The sequence below is a fragment of the Chelonia mydas genome, chromosome 5 (assembly GCF_015237465.2).
Source record: "Chelonia mydas isolate rCheMyd1 chromosome 5, rCheMyd1.pri.v2, whole genome shotgun sequence".
Taxonomy (NCBI): domain Eukaryota; kingdom Metazoa; phylum Chordata; order Testudines; family Cheloniidae; genus Chelonia; species Chelonia mydas.
The window spans coordinates 34,747,632-34,765,958 of record NC_051245.2 but is presented as its reverse complement, the minus strand read 5'-3'; the positions used below and the strand labels follow the sequence as shown (position 1 = coordinate 34,765,958).

The 18,327-nt window shown below is 43.7% G+C and overlaps 1 protein-coding gene and 1 long non-coding RNA gene across 5 annotated transcripts in view; both read left to right on the top strand.

The window, feature by feature from the left end:
• The window catches only part of ANKRD55 (ankyrin repeat domain 55), a 72,442-nt gene that overhangs the window by 31,489 nt on the left and 22,626 nt on the right, over positions 1 to 18,327 (top strand). For all 4 annotated transcript variants that reach the window (XM_037903188.2, XM_043546924.1, XM_043546923.1 and 1 more), the window contains exons 5-7: positions 2,597 to 2,657; positions 6,831 to 6,959; positions 17,022 to 17,206. In XM_037903188.2, coding sequence (XP_037759116.1) covers positions 2,597 to 2,657; positions 6,831 to 6,959; positions 17,022 to 17,206 — 375 coding nt within the window. The remainder of the gene's footprint in view (positions 1 to 2,596; positions 2,658 to 6,830; positions 6,960 to 17,021; positions 17,207 to 18,327) is intronic.
• LOC122465848 lies at positions 791 to 2,588 on the top strand. The gene is made up of 3 exons (XR_006290950.1): positions 791 to 816; positions 1,054 to 1,129; positions 2,352 to 2,588. It is a non-coding gene; the product is annotated as an uncharacterized LOC122465848 (long non-coding RNA).

The following is an 18,327-nucleotide window of genomic DNA, read 5'->3' as shown; positions in this document are numbered from 1 at the left end:
AACTTCTGAGCTGTCAGTCTGGGGTTTTATTAATTATATCAGTTTACCACAAAAATGTTTCCTCTACTTCCCACCAAAAAAAATCTACGCCCTTTAAGGCCCAGAACAGGTAAGATTCAGGCCTGCAGCAATCTCAAAATGACCTGACTTTTAAGTCCATTATAACATGGCCTGACTATGCAATTGGCTGCATGCCTCAGAAGAGGGCTGTAACACCCGTTTGCTTTTTAGTGATCATACCAGTCTGAGTCCAGGCCCTGGTGTGCCATTGGCCGAATAATATTTTTTAATTGATTTAATACTTTTGAAGAGAGTATCTGGTTAGAAAAGAATCTGGGTGTGTTACACCCTGATTCTGCCACGTTGGTATGTCACTTCAGAGCAAATCATTTTTTTGCCTCCTTGGAGAATTGTAACTTCTGCAAATGATCACTAAGCAGTTTCGAATGCAGCTTCTTTAAAACAGTTGTACTGTCTAATAGCTCACAATCCATGACTGCAGAATGATTTTTTTCAGGCTTAATGCACAAACAGCTAAATAAATGGCAGGGCTGCATTTCATTATAGGTTTGTGTGGCAGAGCTCTGGGCAACTGTATCTGTACCAGCTCTCTGATCACTGGATCACCAGTTACATTGCCATGGTGTAAACCTGAGAGGAAAAGCTGTGCCTAGTAATTGATAGATTGGGATGGGCTGAGAAGAGCCCCAAAGGCTAATTAGCCCATTACCCAAGAGGTAGAAAAGGCACAGGAAGGAAGTGCACAGGGGGAAGGAAGAGACTGGTAGGCCTTTTAGGGGTTGAGTCTGGAATTGAGTGAGTGGAGGGGTGTATGCTATTGTAAATATAGACCTGAAAACATTTATAAGGGTGGTGAGGAGAAGACTGTGAATGAATTGTACAAGGTGTTTGACCAGAAGAAGGTCTCTAGGTGGTTTGTGCCTAGAAAAGAGACAGGAGTGGGATGATGCTGGGTCACAGCTTGCTATATTTTTGCAGTCTGATACTGTTAAAGTTTAATAATACATCCACCTGAACTTTACCTGTTTTCAGATGAGAGTGAGGTATACCACATGAATACCATGGAAGAATTATAGGCTTTGAATTTATAAAATGTGTTTATAGAATGGTATGAAATAACTACTAATATTCTAATTTTGGATATGTATTTATTGCTTAAGTTACATAGTATGTCTTCTGTCTAAACCTAAGACTGATAGAACACATTCTAGGACAACTTGATACAGAAAATATACTATGAGCAATTCAGGATTGTCCAGCTAAGAAACAGAGTAAAAGATTTCAAAGGAGAGAAGAGCCTTTCTCTTGTATTTTGTTTGAAGGGGGAGCAAGTACTTCCACATAACCTACCATGCCTTGGGTGAGTATTATGGTCCCAATCTGATAGTTGGGTTCTGCTAGCTCAGACCCTTACATCTGCCAGTGTCACATGGACTCTAAACAGGCATAAGAGTCTCTATATTGGCTGATCCTGATATGAGGATGTGACAAGATGGTCTGGATATCCCTACCATCTCCACACTTTAACCAATGCTCAGCGCACTTCTATAAAACATAATTTGCCTGCTCCAAATCCAGTGACCAAACCATTTTCAGAGTTAACTGCAGTAGTTTGAAGGGTGATTATGAAAATCCTGGAGCAAAATCTCTCAGGTTATAAAACCATTGTTTCACCTAAGGCCTGGTCTCGATTACACAGCTAAGTCGATCTAAGGCAGCTTACGTTGACCTGACTATGTCCATGAACATACAATGGTGGGACACAGCTGTAGTAAGTGCCCTAATACACTGACATAACTCCACCTCCATGAGAGGCATAGGGCTTATGTCAGTGTAGCTAAGGTGATGCAGTGTCTGCGTGGACACTGTGTTACTTACATCAGCTGTCTTGTCAATTTCAGGACTCCATACCATGAAAAACCAACATCTCATGTATAATAGTTCTAACTATTCCCGCCACAACATGGGAGTGTTTATACTCTACTTCTCTACAAAAGTAAACAGATGTATTTCTCTATAAATTCCAGTTTATGGCATAATTGCCTTACTCCCAACAGAGAGACTGTGAGCCGTAATCTAACCCTGTCTCTGTGTGTGCATGCATACAAGGGCTTCTTAATCCAAGAATACAAAAGTATAATAGGAAGGTAATTTGCATTTCTGTTTAACACTTTAAAAGGATCACAATGAATAGTTCTATTGATTTCTAGGCTATAAAAAAATTGCTCAGGTATTCACTACACATTCTGATATATTAATGCCCATTTATTATTTTGGAAACTAACACTGGAATTATTCCTGATTGTGTCTGCTTTTGCATTTATGTACAGGTGACCTCTGATTCCAAGTGTTGAGTTTGTGTTCTGGTTTTAGTTACAAATAGAGTAAGCCACAAACTTCAGAAGTGGATCTGGGTTTGGCTTTCAAACATGAACACATACAAGATCTGGGATTCTGGTTCACATCCATCACTGCTGTTAATTTTGCTTTCAATTGTGGGTTCTGTTTCTCTAAAAACCTCTCATCCAGTTTTAGCCGTCAATGTAGCATATTAAATATATCTTTGCTTCCACAGGCTTCTAGCGGTGCTGCTGCAGCAATCGCATCTAAGTGACATTAATCATCGGGACAATGAGGTGAGTAAACATGCACCAGCTGTAATGGTACCATGCATCAGGTCATATTCTTCCCTGTTGCCTAAAAAGGGTCCACAGAATTACTTTTTTTATTATAGTAATTGCAATTGACAACCCTAATTATAATTTAACACCTACAATTAACTGAAAACAAAATTAAAGTGTTAATCAGATCCCTCTGGGTGGGGAGGGAAGCATCCCCAGCAGGAGTGGGGCTGAAGCCCCAGCCCACAGCTTGGGGAGACAGCCAGGGTCGGGGGAGGGTTGAAGCTCCAGCCCACAGCTTCGGAGCAGTGGAGGGGGCCGAAGCCCCAAGCTGAGCTGGAGCCCTGCTTTCAAGAGGGACTGAAACCCAGAGCCCCGCACCCTGAGGTGGGGAAGCCCTGTGCCCTGGGGGGGGGGGGGGGTTGGAAGGTAGGGGGCCAAAATTTTTTCTAGTGAGGAGGGTAAAAAATATATATGTCCAAATGGGGTTGCCAGCACAAAAAGTTTGACAAACGCTGTCATAGAGGATAGCGGCCTGGCAAGCCCACATTCCCTGCATCAGCCTTTCCCCTTCCTCCTCCCCCGGCCCCGCTCCATGCCAAGTGGAGATAAAATCCACCCTCCTTTGCAAACAAGGGATCACTCAGCTGAAGGGAGTCATGTAAAAATAATTTTACATTTGTAAGTTCAACTTTCATGATAGAGATTGCACTACCGTACTTGTATGAGGTGAATTGAAAAATACTATATCTTTTTTACAGTGCAAATATTTGTAATAAAAATAATATAAAGTGAGCATTGTACACTTTGTATTCTGTGTTGTAATTGAAATCAATATATTTGAAAATATGGAAAACATCCAAAAATATTTAAAAATATTTAAATTTAATATGGGTATTCTATTTAACAGTGCGATTAAAACTGCAATTAATCGCAATTAAGTTTTTTTTAATCGCTTGACAGCCCTAATTATAGTATTTTGCACTGATCTAGCACCTCTCAGCTAATGGCCTCAGAGCACTTTACAGAAGTTGGTTTCATTTTTCTCAGTTTATATACATACTGCATCTAAGGTGACCAGACCGCAAGTGTGAAATTGGGATGGGGTGGGGGGTAATAGGAGCCTATATAAGAGAGACCCAAAAATCGGGACTGTCCCTATAAAATTGGGACATCTGGTCACCCTAGCTGCATTGCCTCACTGTGGATCTCCTGGCTGACTGCTCTCAAATGGAGCTGGCAGATGCAAATGGAATCTGGGCCGATAAACCCACTCCCTCCACATGCCACCAGTTATGCTTCCCTGCACATCCTTCCTACGTCACCTGCCAAGATAGGGATTTCTTTGCTTATTTTCAAGTTAGACAGATTCTCTCCTTCACTGAGCATCTCACCATCAGGCAGATAGTTCTTCTTGGGAGGTCTGCCTGAAGCCGTGTTATAGGTCCAGCAACCATTTTATGCCAGATTGCTATGGTCCTTAATTGTACACCAACTAAATATACCCCTGTGCCGGGAGACGGATTAGATATGCTGGCTCCACATCGCACACCGGAGGAACTCTGTTTGCCACATCTGGCTGCTTACTAGCTCCATCCATTCAGCACAAAGGAGCCAGCACACAACAGAGAATCTGGTGCATTGTTTCAAATATGTCTCTCCAGCCTGGTAGCAACTTGAGGATATTGCTGAAGGGCACTAACTTGCAAATTTCCTTCCTGCCTTGTACTTCGTGCCCATCTACACTGTGGTTTGCAGAGCCTTTTTACTTGGCTATATAAGACTTACAACAGCCTGAACAGGATCTAGGATTTGGCCCTATATTGAAAATGTGGGGTTATAGTCTCGGTGAGTTGCACAGAATTAAAACTTAATGTGAACCATGCAGGACACTTGGAATCCTCAATGCTTTTTCTGTATGTTACCACATTCAACTTAAAATCTCAAGGGTCAAAAGTGTATTAAACACCACTTGGCATCAGGAGCATATTTGTCTGACGGTTCAGTGCTAGACCCCTGGTTATTCATGTTTGCTTGGAAATGTGCTCAGAGCTTGTTTGCACTAACAGCTCTTCTCCTAACTATTGCCCAATTTAAAGGAAAACAAGTTTTTTTTTTTTTCCTGTAACTTTATAAAACCACCCCACAAAACCCAAACACATTAAATAGTAAGAAATACAGCTGGCAGCCGCACTGTTTCTATGACTGGAGCTATCTCTAAGGACTTTCAGTGGAGGCTGCCAAGAGATGTGTATTGAAAATCCCTCCAGAAGGAGGGCAGCTGAACAAAAATTAGAGGCACACAATTCCTCAGAAAGGCTTCCTGAGGGTGCGGTTTCCAACCCCTGTCAAGGTTATAAGGTGATTATCTGTCCCCACTGTCTCTCCTGATGGTTTTGTTTAACTTGCGTGGCAATGTGCTTTTCTTTGTCTTTGGTCACACCTTGCTTAATTTACACTGGAGACTCATTCAAGCATATTCCTTTGTCTGGAACTGGCACTGGTCGACACATACATTTTCAGAACATATTTCCAGCACATATCTGTACATTTCTTTGTGGGTTTATTGTATGTACATCACATGCAAATATTACTGATTAGGGAGTTACTAGTTTTCTAATACATTACATGCCACCACTGGGGCGGGGGGGCACAGATGGCAACACAGAAGTTTGGGTGGGTGAGCTGCTGCCTGCGGGCCTGCTCATTGGGGCCAAAGTGGGAGGTGGGTAACTTTTCAAGGGGACACCTACCACTTTTACCAGCAGATGGATGAGAGGAGGCTGATCTGGCATCCTGTAGCTTGCCCTGGCTACACTGACTCATTGTTCCCCTGAACTAGCTTTGCACTCACTTCTCAGGGCAGAAAACACTGCTGTAGTGCCTCAGGTCAAGAGTCCCAGGATATTCAGTGTCCATCAGCAGTGTCAGGTCCCTGTGGTGAACTCCTGGCACCACTGAAGTTGATGGGGTGGGGTGGGGCGGGGGGACTCCTATTAACCTAGATGGGGCTGGATTTAACCCTGGTTTTTTGTTTCTTGTAAAACTAAGCCCCAATGAAAAAGTTCTGCAAAACCAAAATAACCAAAACCTGGTTTAACTGATCTCTCAAGTATTTGGACTTCCCAACCCCTGCCCAGACTCGATGAGCAGAGAGAAACTAATGTTAAGGAATTTGGACTTGATTGGCAACCATTTGGAGTTTTATTTGAAGTTTTAATTTTTCTTCCATTCTACACAATTTGGGTTTTTACCCTCTTGAAAACTAAGAGAAACCACAGAACTGATTTCCACACATTGTGTAGTCATTGATGCCTGTGCAAAGTGGGTGTATAACAAGCCACCAAACAAGAATGGTGCTTATATTATATTTCTTAAGACTGATGTTGCTTAGGTACCTTGATAGGAAAAGTGTGTAACATAGATTTAAAGTGTATATGTGGACTTGCTTTTGATGTTGGTTGATGTGCACATACAACGTGGATTCTTGGTCTGCTAAGACCAGTTTGCACTGCATAAGGACAGCTTCGATAGAGCAGAGAATCAAGTTCTCCGTTCATTGTTTGGTTGTTGTTTGTTTGTATTTTGAGATTACTGTTAAAATAACTGGCCCACTTTCTCAGCCAGCCCAGACTGAAGTCAGTGGGGCTAGACTGCTTTACACCAGCTGAGAAGCTAACCCACAGTAATTATTGTGAGTTAGAGATAAGGCTGTTGCATTGTGATAAAACACAAGCCTAAAAGAGGGCTTTCTATTGGGAACTGTATGCAACTTTAACATGTGAGGAACCTATTATGCTTCTGACTGATGCATTACTTTAATAAAAGAGGCATGTATCTAATATTTGTATGTCTTCTATAGTAGTCAACCTTTTTTATTGGCTGCTACTTTTTTTTATACAACCCCATTAAGCCAGAAACTGCTTCAAATTATTCAATCTTGAGCAGGTGGATTTCCGATCTCCAAATTGCCCAACTCATCTAGGGTGACCAGACAGCAAATGTGAAAAATCGGTGGGGGGTAATAGGAGCCTATATAAGAGACCCAAAAATCGGCACTGTTCCTATAAAATCGCGACATCTGGTCACCCTAAACTCATTTCTAGTGAAAAGGAAAAGTAAATCCTTTGACGTTTTAAATCTTTCTGTGAATGATAATTCTTTACTGTCTTGGATTGTGATTTTTAGGGAATGACCGCCCTTCACTGGGCTGCTTTCCACAATCGGCCCCAGCATGTGCAAACCCTGCTGCAGAAAGGAGCAGATCCAACTCTGGTGGACAAAGACTTTAAAACAGCTCTTCACTGGGCAGTACAGGTGAGGGCTAACTATCAATATTTTAACAATACACCACGTGCATTACAATGATTGTTTGTTGTCTGAAATTCTAAGGCATGGGGCATCAGAACTGAAGAAGAATTTCAGTTGGAAAGGCCGAGGGCAGGAAACCCCAGCTGTGTAAACTGGCCTGCATTGCTCAAAGCCAGGGGAGCTGTGCCAATTTACACTGGCTGAGGATCTAGCCCATGTTTCCTGTGGCACAACACCATTATTAACAAATATTAAATATAGGCTTGATGCTGCAAGGTGCTGGGCTCTCTTGCCCTGATCCAGCAAAGCATTTATGTCTCTGGAAATAGTCACGTGCTGAGCGTTAAGGACATGCGTGTTTTTGATGGATCAGGGCCAGAGTGCTCCACGCCTGTCAGGACTGGGCTGTAAACCTGTGACTTCAGACCACTGAGAATAAAATATACATGTAGTGTAAAATGGCAAATATTGTTACAGGACAGTGTTCTAAAGGCTTGAAGCTCTCATCCTGTGGAAATCCTAACTTCATTAAGTACAGTGTAATGTTAAATGCTCTTCCTATCAAGTTATAAAGAAATCATTGCTATATGGGGCAATCGGGGAGCCACTTTTGGGGCCTCATAGGGTTTCTACTACCCATCACAAATGCTCCCCCAAATGTACAACAGCTAAGAAATTACTGAGGGACTCATTAAAGGTGGAAAAATACAGCAGGCAAATATCAGATGTGACTAGGCACTATAATAATAGTAGTAACCTATAGAAAAGTGAATGGTTTCTTTAGGATGCATCATGTTAAGCAATTGGTAACGTAATATCTATAATACTGTTTAAGTGTCCTGCATGAACTTTGCTTCAGATAACTTTTTAATGCTAAATATGAGTTCTGTGTGTAGGTTACAGTGCAATTATCGAAGTACAGTAAAAGCTCTGTTATCCAGCACTTTACCAACTGGAAATCTCTAGAAATCAGCATTTCTGATATCTCCCAATACAAATCTTTATAGGGTTGCCAGGTGTCCAGTTTTTGACTGGAAGACCTGGTCAAAAAGGGACCCTGGTGGCTCCGGTCAGCACCGCTGATCGGGCCATTAAAAGTCCAGTTGGTGCGGGGCTGGCAGGCTCCCTACCTGGCTCCACATGGCTCCCCAGAAACAACATGTCCCTGCTGCTCCTAAGTGGAGGAACAGCCACGGGGTATCTGTGCGCTGCCCCTTCCCCAAGGGCTGGCTCCGCAGCTCCCATTGCCCGAGAACCATGGCCAACACGAGCTGCGGGGGCAGCGCCTGCGGGCGGAGGCAGCGCACAGAGCCGCCTGACCAGGCCTCCACCTAGGAGCGGCAGGGACATGTCGCTGTTGGCAAGAAGCCACCTCAGGTGAGCGCTGCCTGGATCCGGCACCCTGAAACCCCTCCCGTACCCCTTCCCCGAGCCCCCTCCCACACCCAAACTCCCTCCATTAGTAAGTATAACTGAGTTAACCAGAATTTTTGACTAACTGGCACCCCCCATTCCCCAACATGCCTGATGACAAAGCTTTTACTGTACACTTTAATTGATTTATAGTGACACTTTTATAGTAAGTATTCAAAACATCTCTATCATATAAACAGAAAACATGAATTGCAAGCAGAAGATACACTGATTAAACATCCCCATTCTAACATTTTTGGTCTTAACTCTATCATGCTTAAAATATCTCCCTCCTCCCCCCCCCCCCCCCCCCGGGTCTGGAATAGAATTAATGTGTAGCCTCCATACATAGCATTACTTTCAACTACACTTCCTCTCTGACTTCATATTTTTCTGATCATTTCAAAACTATATTGTCTTATAGATTTTTTTTTTTGCCTTGGTATTTCAAAGGGATCTATTCTAATAGTTATTAAATACTTCTTGTACATTTGCTCCAGTGTAGGTTCCATCCAGCTGAAAATTTCTGAAATTCTGTACCGTGCAAGCTCTGGAGGGTCCAGCATTCAAGCTCGGTGAGGGCCAAGCTAGTCAAAAAGGCAAAGTGGAAGCCTTATTGGGTATGTTTACACTGCACACTAAGCCCGGGTCTGTGGGACCCAGGTTTGCGGACTTGGTGTTTCCACCCTGCATTCTAAACATGGGTTTACAATTGCTGAACCCAGGTCTCTCAGCCATGCTAATGTATTCATACTGTGCTATGCAGACCTGGCTTCACTCTGCAGCTTGACCTGTGTGTACTGTGCAAAATGACAGGTGTTGGACCCGAGTCTCAGTGGGACTTGGTTTTTGACCCAACCCATTTGCAGGGTCCTAAGACCTGTGTCCCGAGCAGTTGCTGACCCAAGTCAGATTGATTTGTGTATGGACGCCCTACCTTAGTGTGCAGTGTAGACATACCCACTCAGTCCATATCCCCCCACACCTTCCTCTCAGAACAACAAATGTGCAATGCAAGTTTTGGGAAAACATGGGAGGTTGAATGGTGCAAATAAGCCCTCAGTTTCCTGTGGTTAACAAATCCTTGCTCTTTCTTCATTCAAGTCACCCACTCACAGCTGGATTACTCTCTCTGCCTGACAGCAGAGGGAATAAGTATTGTTTCACTGCTGGGATTTGTTCTGTGAAATTTCTGTTAGTGAACCTGGCTGGTTCGCAGTCTTTATTTCTTGGGGGTGTGGAGTGGAGAGGGATGGGCAGGTTTAAATATCTGGACCAGGCGTAGTCTCTTAGACATGTCTACACTACAGCCCAAAATTGACCTATGTTAGGTTGACTTAAAGTCGGCTCAGTAATTACTGCGGTGGCTGATGTCCACGCTACCCTCCTTCTGTCAGTGATGCGTGTCCTCACCAGGAGCACTTCCCCTGACTGAAGAGGGCAGTGTGGCAGGCTAAGAGCCCTCCCACCTGGAGCTCAGCTTCCCCACCCAGCTCTTGGTGGGAGCTGGGGAGGGGGGCAGCCACCCAGGCTTCTCATCTCCCTGAGTGGGGAGCCTCCCAGCAGCAGTATGGAGCCATGAAATTGACAAGACAGCTGATGTTAGGGTGACGCAGTGTCTACCTTACTACGCTGACATATGTCATACATTTCTCGTATATATCATGTATGTTTGTCGGTGTCGTAGGACAACTACCTCAGCAGGACAAGGCTGTAGTGTAGACACTGATATAATTAAGTCAACATAAGCTGCCTTACATTCCCCTAACTGTGTAGTGTTAGGCCTTAGTGTCCTTCTCTGACTTGAGCTTAGCCAGGGAGTAGTATTTGATAGCTGTTGCTCTCTACCTCCCTGTCAATATAAGGGCAAATAGAGACTAATAACTAGCATAACTTTCCCTCCATAGCTGATCCCAGGCAGGAGCAAACCTGCTGCCCATGCAGGATAAGGCTTTGGCCTGTCTAAAGCTCCTGCCAAGCTGACAGACATGTGGTTAGATGGGGAAGGATTCATTGCCACAGTCTGAGATCTGGGGAACTCTGAAAATGCTCAGTGGATACCCCCAAACTTTTTCACAAGAGCCCAGAGGTGGAGTCCCAGGACTGTGCTGTGGAGGTGGTAGTGGCAAGGGATGTCTAGTAACCACTTCTGGAGCTGCTGAAGAGGGGATATTTTTCCCATAAGAGCTGTGCTAAACATCTGCGAAGCACAAGAGGCCCAGAGAACTCCCAGAGCCAGCAGCTGCAGGAGCTGTTTTCAGCTGAATGGGGCCTTGTGCTTTTTTTTCCCAGGAAAGCAGCAGATGAAACATCAGGCATAGTAAAGAAACCTGTGCCAGAAGGCACAGAAAAGAGGCAGTGTGGGTAGATGTTGCTAAAACATACACCATTTTACACCATCACACCCCATTACAGTTATTATGTGTGGGTGGGAGATAAATATATTTCCTCTGCCTACAGTTTCAAAGAATGCATGTTTAGTACTCGGCAAGGTGCAAACAAAAAAAGTTTGTGCATCTCATTTCCCCACCAGAGTTCCAGGCACGTGACACTAGAGAACCAGACAGGCCTTGCCTAAACCAGAAGTTGATTGTACAGGAAGAGCAACAGTGATGTAGTTGCCCTAGTGTAAGCCCCTATTGTAGACATGCTGCATCAGAGTAAAACACAACTCCTTTGAAACGAGAGTAAGATATTAGAGCAAGTCACAGTTTGCAGATGTGCGCTAGGGGTTTGCACTGGTTCAGCTCCATCAGTGTTGCTGGGTCAGTTTATACAGATCTAATGGAGGCATGCCACAGGACTGAATCAGGCCCAAAGTATTTTCATTTATGCAATTAAAGTACCTAGAAATGGAAAATAAGGAAGTTGGGGGCAGGCTGTATCTGGCCCTGCTTGGGAGCAATACAGGACAGTTGAATTCTGACCTCCTGGTGAGATGAGGCAGAGCCATAGCACCTCCACCCACCTCCATGCTGCTGGCCCAATTCAGTAGGGTAATGCACACTGCACCATAAAAAAGGGTGGTGAGAGCCCCTGCTCCAGCATGCACTCCCCCGAGACAGCCAAAATTGCTCGAGAGATCCCTGCTGGGCCCCTCCCCCCCCCCCCACACACAGCCCCTGCTTTTGCACATGAAAATACTCCATACTGCTGAATAAGCAGTGTTGAACTGGGCCCACCATTCTTAAGTGTTAGCATGGCTACTTCCTTGTAGAACAGTCAATCAGCTGCCAAACTCTGCACCTACTTAGAGCCAAATACTTCCCTTGTACATGTACACAACACACTTCCCCTTGGCTTCACTAGGAGCTTTGCATGTGATTTCACCACAAACACACGAGAATGTCTGTCTGTAGGTGAGTGAACACCCAGTCCTGTCATCCCTGTAGTTTCACTTGCTCTATTTAAACAGGGCCTTGGGTGCTGTTTTTCCCCTTTCAGTCAAACAAGCAATAATCTTTGTAACCGGAAGGAAACTTAGTTGCATCATGAAAGCATGTTTACTAAAGTTGAGACCAAATGTAATTTCTTTAAAATGTTCTAAATCCCAGATAATGCTGCCACTTAAATACAATAGTGGCAAAGGTTCTAGAAACGCCTTAAAAAGGTTTCCTCACTGTGCTGTGTTGCCAATTCTCATGATTTTTACAAAAAGGGTCACAGTATTTGGTCTTTTTCTTAAAGCTCCAGCTCCTGGAGTCAGGTAATTATACGAAAATTTCAGCTTTCATTTAAAAAAAAAACCACATTTCTAGGCTTTAGGCTTGGAGAGAGAAGTTGGAAAATATGAACCCTAAAAACTCAAAAATCAGAAGGGAAATAAAAAAATTCACATTTTAAAAAAAAATAAAAACAACCAACACACACCTGATCTATTGCAGCGCAAGTTCATGTTGTTTGAATGATGCTAAGTTTATCAAACTTGTGCCCAGAAACATTTGCTCCTTGGCAACAATTAAACTTTCATTAGTACACGTAGTGTGATGAAATCATAGATTATTTGTTTGGATTTATAGGGGAAGACTTGACAGCTTTTTCTTACTCTGACTTACTGAGAGTTACTTGAGGTTCAGGCTCTCTGAGAACAAGACTGTACCCTTTGGAGCTGTGGGTAGAGGGCGCCCTTTGCTTATGGAAGGATCGCGGCTGCCATTTCAGCAGCTTTCCTTTCTCTCCCACTAGGTTCCACAGAAGGCTCTCGCTTGGCCTGGGGAATTTCCATATAGAGAAGGTGGAGGGAGTAGGCAGGCTCCAGGAGGTGGGAGCAGTAGGCAGAGGAAATATCATTTTCCCCCCCTCCATCTCCCACAGACAGCCCTTGAGGAGAGTTAATATGGCCTGATGAGCCCCCTATGTGCTGGGAAACCCCTTCAGGGGGAATAGCTGGCAGCGCAGGCTGGAGGCGAAGCCACCCATGGCAATGCAGAAGTGCAGGATCTGCATGTGGATGGCCTGGAGTCCCTCCTGAATCCTATGATTCAGGTTATCTTGGAGACCCCTGGTTTCTTTGGGGAGAGGTGATCCCTCCCTCCAAAGGTATAATAAAGAAAAGAGTTTCCTAGTTCAGTGGGTGTTTCCTTTAGGGCCATGGTCTAGCCCTATGTTTGTTGGTGGATAAGGTGTGTAACCTGTAACTCTTTGCTAGGTAGAGTTTGCTTGCGGTTTCAGACAACTTTTTCATTTTTAAACTTAACTTGCTGTCTGCTGGTTTCATGTGTTTTCCCAGGAATGCCTAAGGCGGGGGATGACTATTTAACTTTGTGAAACTTTAAAAAAAATTTCTACTTAAAAAAAATCTGAATCAAGCCTCACCCTTCAGTTCCCTCATTCTTCAACGTACTCACATCCAAGATCTTTCCTCATGCAAATAGTGTCCTCCCATTGAAGTGAAAGGGACTTCTGACAGGGATAGTTTTTTTTCTACAGAAGTGAGGGCTGAGCAGTTGGGCTGTTGATGTTCAAACAGTGAATGATAAAGAATTGCAAATAAGGAGAATTTAAGTAAATAAAAGCTATTTACATCTGTTTTTACAGGGACTTTTCAAAAATTGGCCTCTGCCTTTGAATATACACACTTATTTATTTTGATTTATAATAAACAAAGGGGCTTGTCCACTGCTCTGGATCTCAATATTCAGCTATAAACTCACTAGCGTAATCAGGTCATCAAAACAACTAACCAGAGCTTAGATGATTTCCCCCCTAAATGCAGGCCCTTCAACTGAAGACATGCCATGTCGTTTTTCCAGTCCACCAGCTACTGTGGAAGAGAAATGGGGTCATGACACCTCCATGTTCCCTGCAATGTGTCTAGCACCACTGATGGTAACAGTAATCCAGAGAGTACACACGCAGGGCCAGCTGTGATCTAACACTTAGATGAGTATTCCGTAGTAATGGGATGGGGCCATGTGACAGAAACAACAGGTGAATAACAGATGATTAACAGACATCTTCTTAGCAGACGGTCTGTGTGTAGCCCCCTGGCTGAATGCCAGAACATAAGTAAGGGGCATGCCCCCACACCTTTTTGCATGCCCACATATGTTTTAATTTTCTGTATCTTATCAAAATGCAGCATCATGACTCATCTTCTCCTAGGGTACCAACAAATGAATCCTCAACAACAAAAATAATGGAAAGTTCTGCTGCTTTGTAGTGCAGAATAAAGAACCCGCAGGAGCACACTCATTTGTTAAAACCACACCATAACTCATCCACAGAAACCAGTTGACACAAGACTGTGCTAAAAGGGGGAAAGATCGCAACTCGTTTTAGTCATAATCATAGTACTTGATAAACCCTGTGCACTCTTTACAGAAATTTCCATATACATATAAGGTGTCAAATAGACAATGTCAGTGTTTCATACAACTTTTATTTGAACAATACTTACAACAAAGACAGGGACAAACCAACACTTCAGCCAGACAGCTTTTCCTCAAGGAATCCTTGGTCATTTGGCAGCTTTTGGAAAGCACAAAGGCTATACAGTAGAAACTCAGAGTTATGGACACTTCAGGAATGGAGGTTTTCCATAACTCTGAAATGGTCTGTAACTCTGAAGAAGAGGTTATGGACTTCAGTTACATGCAGGGCTGGTGCTGCAGCCACAGGGTGGGAGGAGCCAGGGCTCAGGGCAGGGAGGGAAAATTGGGGCTTCTGACTCTCAGGACAGAGGCTCAGGGTTTCTGCCCCGCAGGAGCATTGGGGCTCAGTGCTTTAGACCTGGGGGGAGCGCTGCGGTTGGGGCTTCAGCCCTGTGGCTCCAACCCCGGCTTCAGCCCCCTCAGGGGCGCCAGGGTTCGGGGCTCTCCACAGCTCCGCTCCCTGCGTCAACGGGTGGGGACCGGTGCCAGGGCTCTCCACGGCTCCGTTCCCTGCTTCAACGGGTGGGGACCCACACCAGGGTTCGGGGCTTTAGCTACGGAGGGAGCACTCAGGCTGAAACTGGCGCCCCCTTGTAGCTAAAGCCCTGAACCTCGGCACGGGGCTGAAACCAGGAGCGCAGCCACGGGGCTCCCCCTACTCCCGTCTAAGCCTGGAGCACTCTAGCCTGGAGTGCTAGAAGCCTGGAGCCCTGACTGCCCCCGCCCCCCTGCAGCTAAGCTCCAACCCCCCATGGCTGAAGTCCTGAACTTCAAGGCTAAAACCCCGAGACAGTACAGTATTTGCTTTTTTTGTGTCTGCGCTGCTGCCTGATTGACTTCTGGTTCCAGAGGGTGTCTGGTTCACCGGTAAGTCCGTAACTCTGGTGTTCATATCTTTGAGGTTCTACTGTAATATGATTGTGGCTGGATAGTTATTTTAGAAATACATCTGCTAACTGATCCAGTGATAAATATTTGTCTTCAGTGTTTTCAGGGCCCTTAAAGCAGAGTTTTTTGCACAATACAATCTCTCCCCAAGAGTGGCACAAAACAAAACCACATTAGGACAGTATGGTTCTGTAAGAGTCACTGCATCAGTGGGTGATTTGAGAATGAAGCATCAAGGATACGGGCAAACAAATGACATCATGGATTCACTTGGGAAGCATACAGGCTTCATTCTGATTCTCATCTATATAACTCCATTGACTTCAGTGGAGTTATTCTTAATTTACATTGGTGTGAAATCCATAATCAGATCCCATGAATCTATAGGCCCAGTTTCTGAGCTGTGTCCAAGTAGTATTTGGTTAAGCATCGGGGAGGGGAGAAATGAGGAGATGGTGTTAAAGCACCTTTATATTCCCAAATGCTGGGCTGCACCCATCCTGTCCCCAACATAAAGTACAGCATCCTCAGGGCTGCTTTACTTTTTACTGGCTTCCAATCCCAAAGGGTATTGTGGCAGCCTGAGAACACCAGGAGTAGAGATGTCTTAGCCATGCTTCCTCTATGCTGGTGTAGACGAAGAAGTGTGCATAGGTTGTACACCACCCAAAGAGTCTTCCACACGTGAAATCCTCATGTGACCGGATCTTCTGGATTTATAGGAAATACCTGAGAAAAAGAGAAATATTAGGGGCAGTGGGCATAGGACCATTCCAGAATAAGAAGCAGAATTAGTTAGGACTACAAAATAACAGTAATCTCAAATACCTTGTTTTGCTCAGCATTCAACAAAAGGGATCCAGGGTAATTAAAGTGATCATTAAAAAATACAGAAACTGCCAGTTCTAGAGAGGGGCAAGTTAATGTTTTAAGAGACTGAGATGAGGAATTTTCAATAAAGTACCTGATGACTATAAAAATTAAAAGGCAAATGAAGAACTGTACTTTTAAGGAGGAAAAATTGGAAAACCACTGGCCAATTGAATGAAATGTTCAGACACATTTTAAGGGAGCCATTGTGTCATTATTTGGGAGAAAAGATTCCAATCAACACACTGCTCAGGTTTGTTATCTTTGATGCAGTTAGTGATTTGGCAGATAACAGGAAGCCAGTGGATATTGTATATTTGGATTTCAATGTGGCCATCAGTTAATTATCACATTATAAGCTTCTAAATAAACTGGAAAAATGCCAACTGATAAAGTACCATTGCACGGAACACAAACTGATTGTTAAACAAGGTTGTAAAACAGTAATCATCAAAGGTCCAACTCTCTGTTCCTTACTCTTGCTGAGCAGTACTTACAGTTGTAATCCCATTGAAGTCAGTGGAACTATTTATATAAGTACAACTCACCATGATGAAGGGGTGCAGAATTCAGTGCCAAGTTAAGACCCCCAGTGTGGAACCGAGACAAGGGAATAACAGAGCCTAAGCCAATCTGGGGATTTATACTATTTTGTATAGTCTTGATTAAAAACAGAGAGGAAAATGTAAATGCTCTTCAAAGGGACACATGCAAATACATGTTTGTATCCCCCTAAATTCTGTGTTTCATAAAAATCAAAACATTTCTGAGAAAGTATTAATGGAAGTTTATATGCTGTCTTTCTTTGGATATTTCTATTGTGGTACCTTATTTGTTATTTCTACAATGCCCAGAGGCATTCTAGAAAACTCACAAACCAGACAATTTTGGGAGGGGCAGGAATTCTCAAATCTGAAATAAACAGAAAATGCTGTTGTTGTATTTATTCCTCCCAAGAATAGACAGCACAGTCTAACATGTGCTTCATAGTTAAATGCTTCTCTTCCCCTTACTTGTTTTCCAGAGTGGAAACAGGATTCTGTGTTCCATCATTCTGAACCATCACCAAGGTCCATCGATAATAAACTATGACGATGAGAATGGGAAGACGTGTATGCACATTGCTGCTGCTGCAGGTTACAGTGACATTATCAGTGAGCTGGCTAGAGTCCCAGAGTGCAATCTACAGGCCCTTGATGTGGATGACAGGTACCCATGGAAATGTACTGAAAGTGCTGGAAACCCCCAGCTCTAAGTCCCATTGTATTACCTGAGCCTAAGAATGTCTGTTTAATAATCATGTTTCCTGTTCTACAGGGCATGACCTATTTAATTTAACTGAATTTTCTGAGAATTGTGTGTGCTTAGCGACTCTGGAAATCAGGCCATGATATTTATACAACTGCTGACTCATGTAAATGGTTTTTTATGCTATTCCTGGAAGGAAAATATGGTGGTTATATACAGGGGGTTGTTACTATTTGATTCACTAAAATTAGGCATTCCTTCCAAAATACCAGAACAAGAACCTACAACTTTGGGGTGAAGCCCTGGCCCCATTGAAGTCAATGACAAAACTCCCATTGATTTTGGTGGATGCAGTCTTTCACCCTTGCTATTCTAAGATGTTAGAGCCTAATTTTCCAAGATGCTGAGAACCTCATCTCCCATTCTCATAGGAAGCATTTTTCACCATTGTACTGTACATGCAGAAGATTCCTTAACGGATACCATGTTGGAGACTGGACAATACCTTGTAAACCCTCATTAGCTGTCCTTTCAGTTCTGTTCCCTGTTACGCTCATTTAAAATCAATGGGTTGCACCATGTTCACACATTTCCTCTTATATTCACCTATCGTCATTCACAGTCTTCCTTATCTGGCATGCTCTGTACCTTGCAGCTTGTTTCAATTTCAGAAATATAAGCCGTAGTTTTTCTGGGTAATGTTACAATTTTGAGCCCAAATATTAGTTTCTAGACACTAGGCCCAAATAATGCTTCTTTCACTGTGACTTCAGAGGTTCCTGGTTGCAGAAAATCAAATAGGTTCCCCTACACAAAAAAAAGGATCAGGACAGCTTGATTTAGAAAATGGATCTGCCTCTGTGTGGGTCTTCTGCTGATCATCGTCCACTGTGCAATAGGAACACAGCAAAAGAAGCTACTGCAGTCTGATGGATGAAGTAGCAGTTGCAGAGTAAATCCACTACTGCTCTGTGGCTAGAGAGAGCATCCTTTCCCCTACACCCTCACAGATGGGTCCAGCGCAGAGGTGGGAAGGATTTGCCACTAGACAGTGGAGACTAGAAAGCTTTTCTTCAAACTCC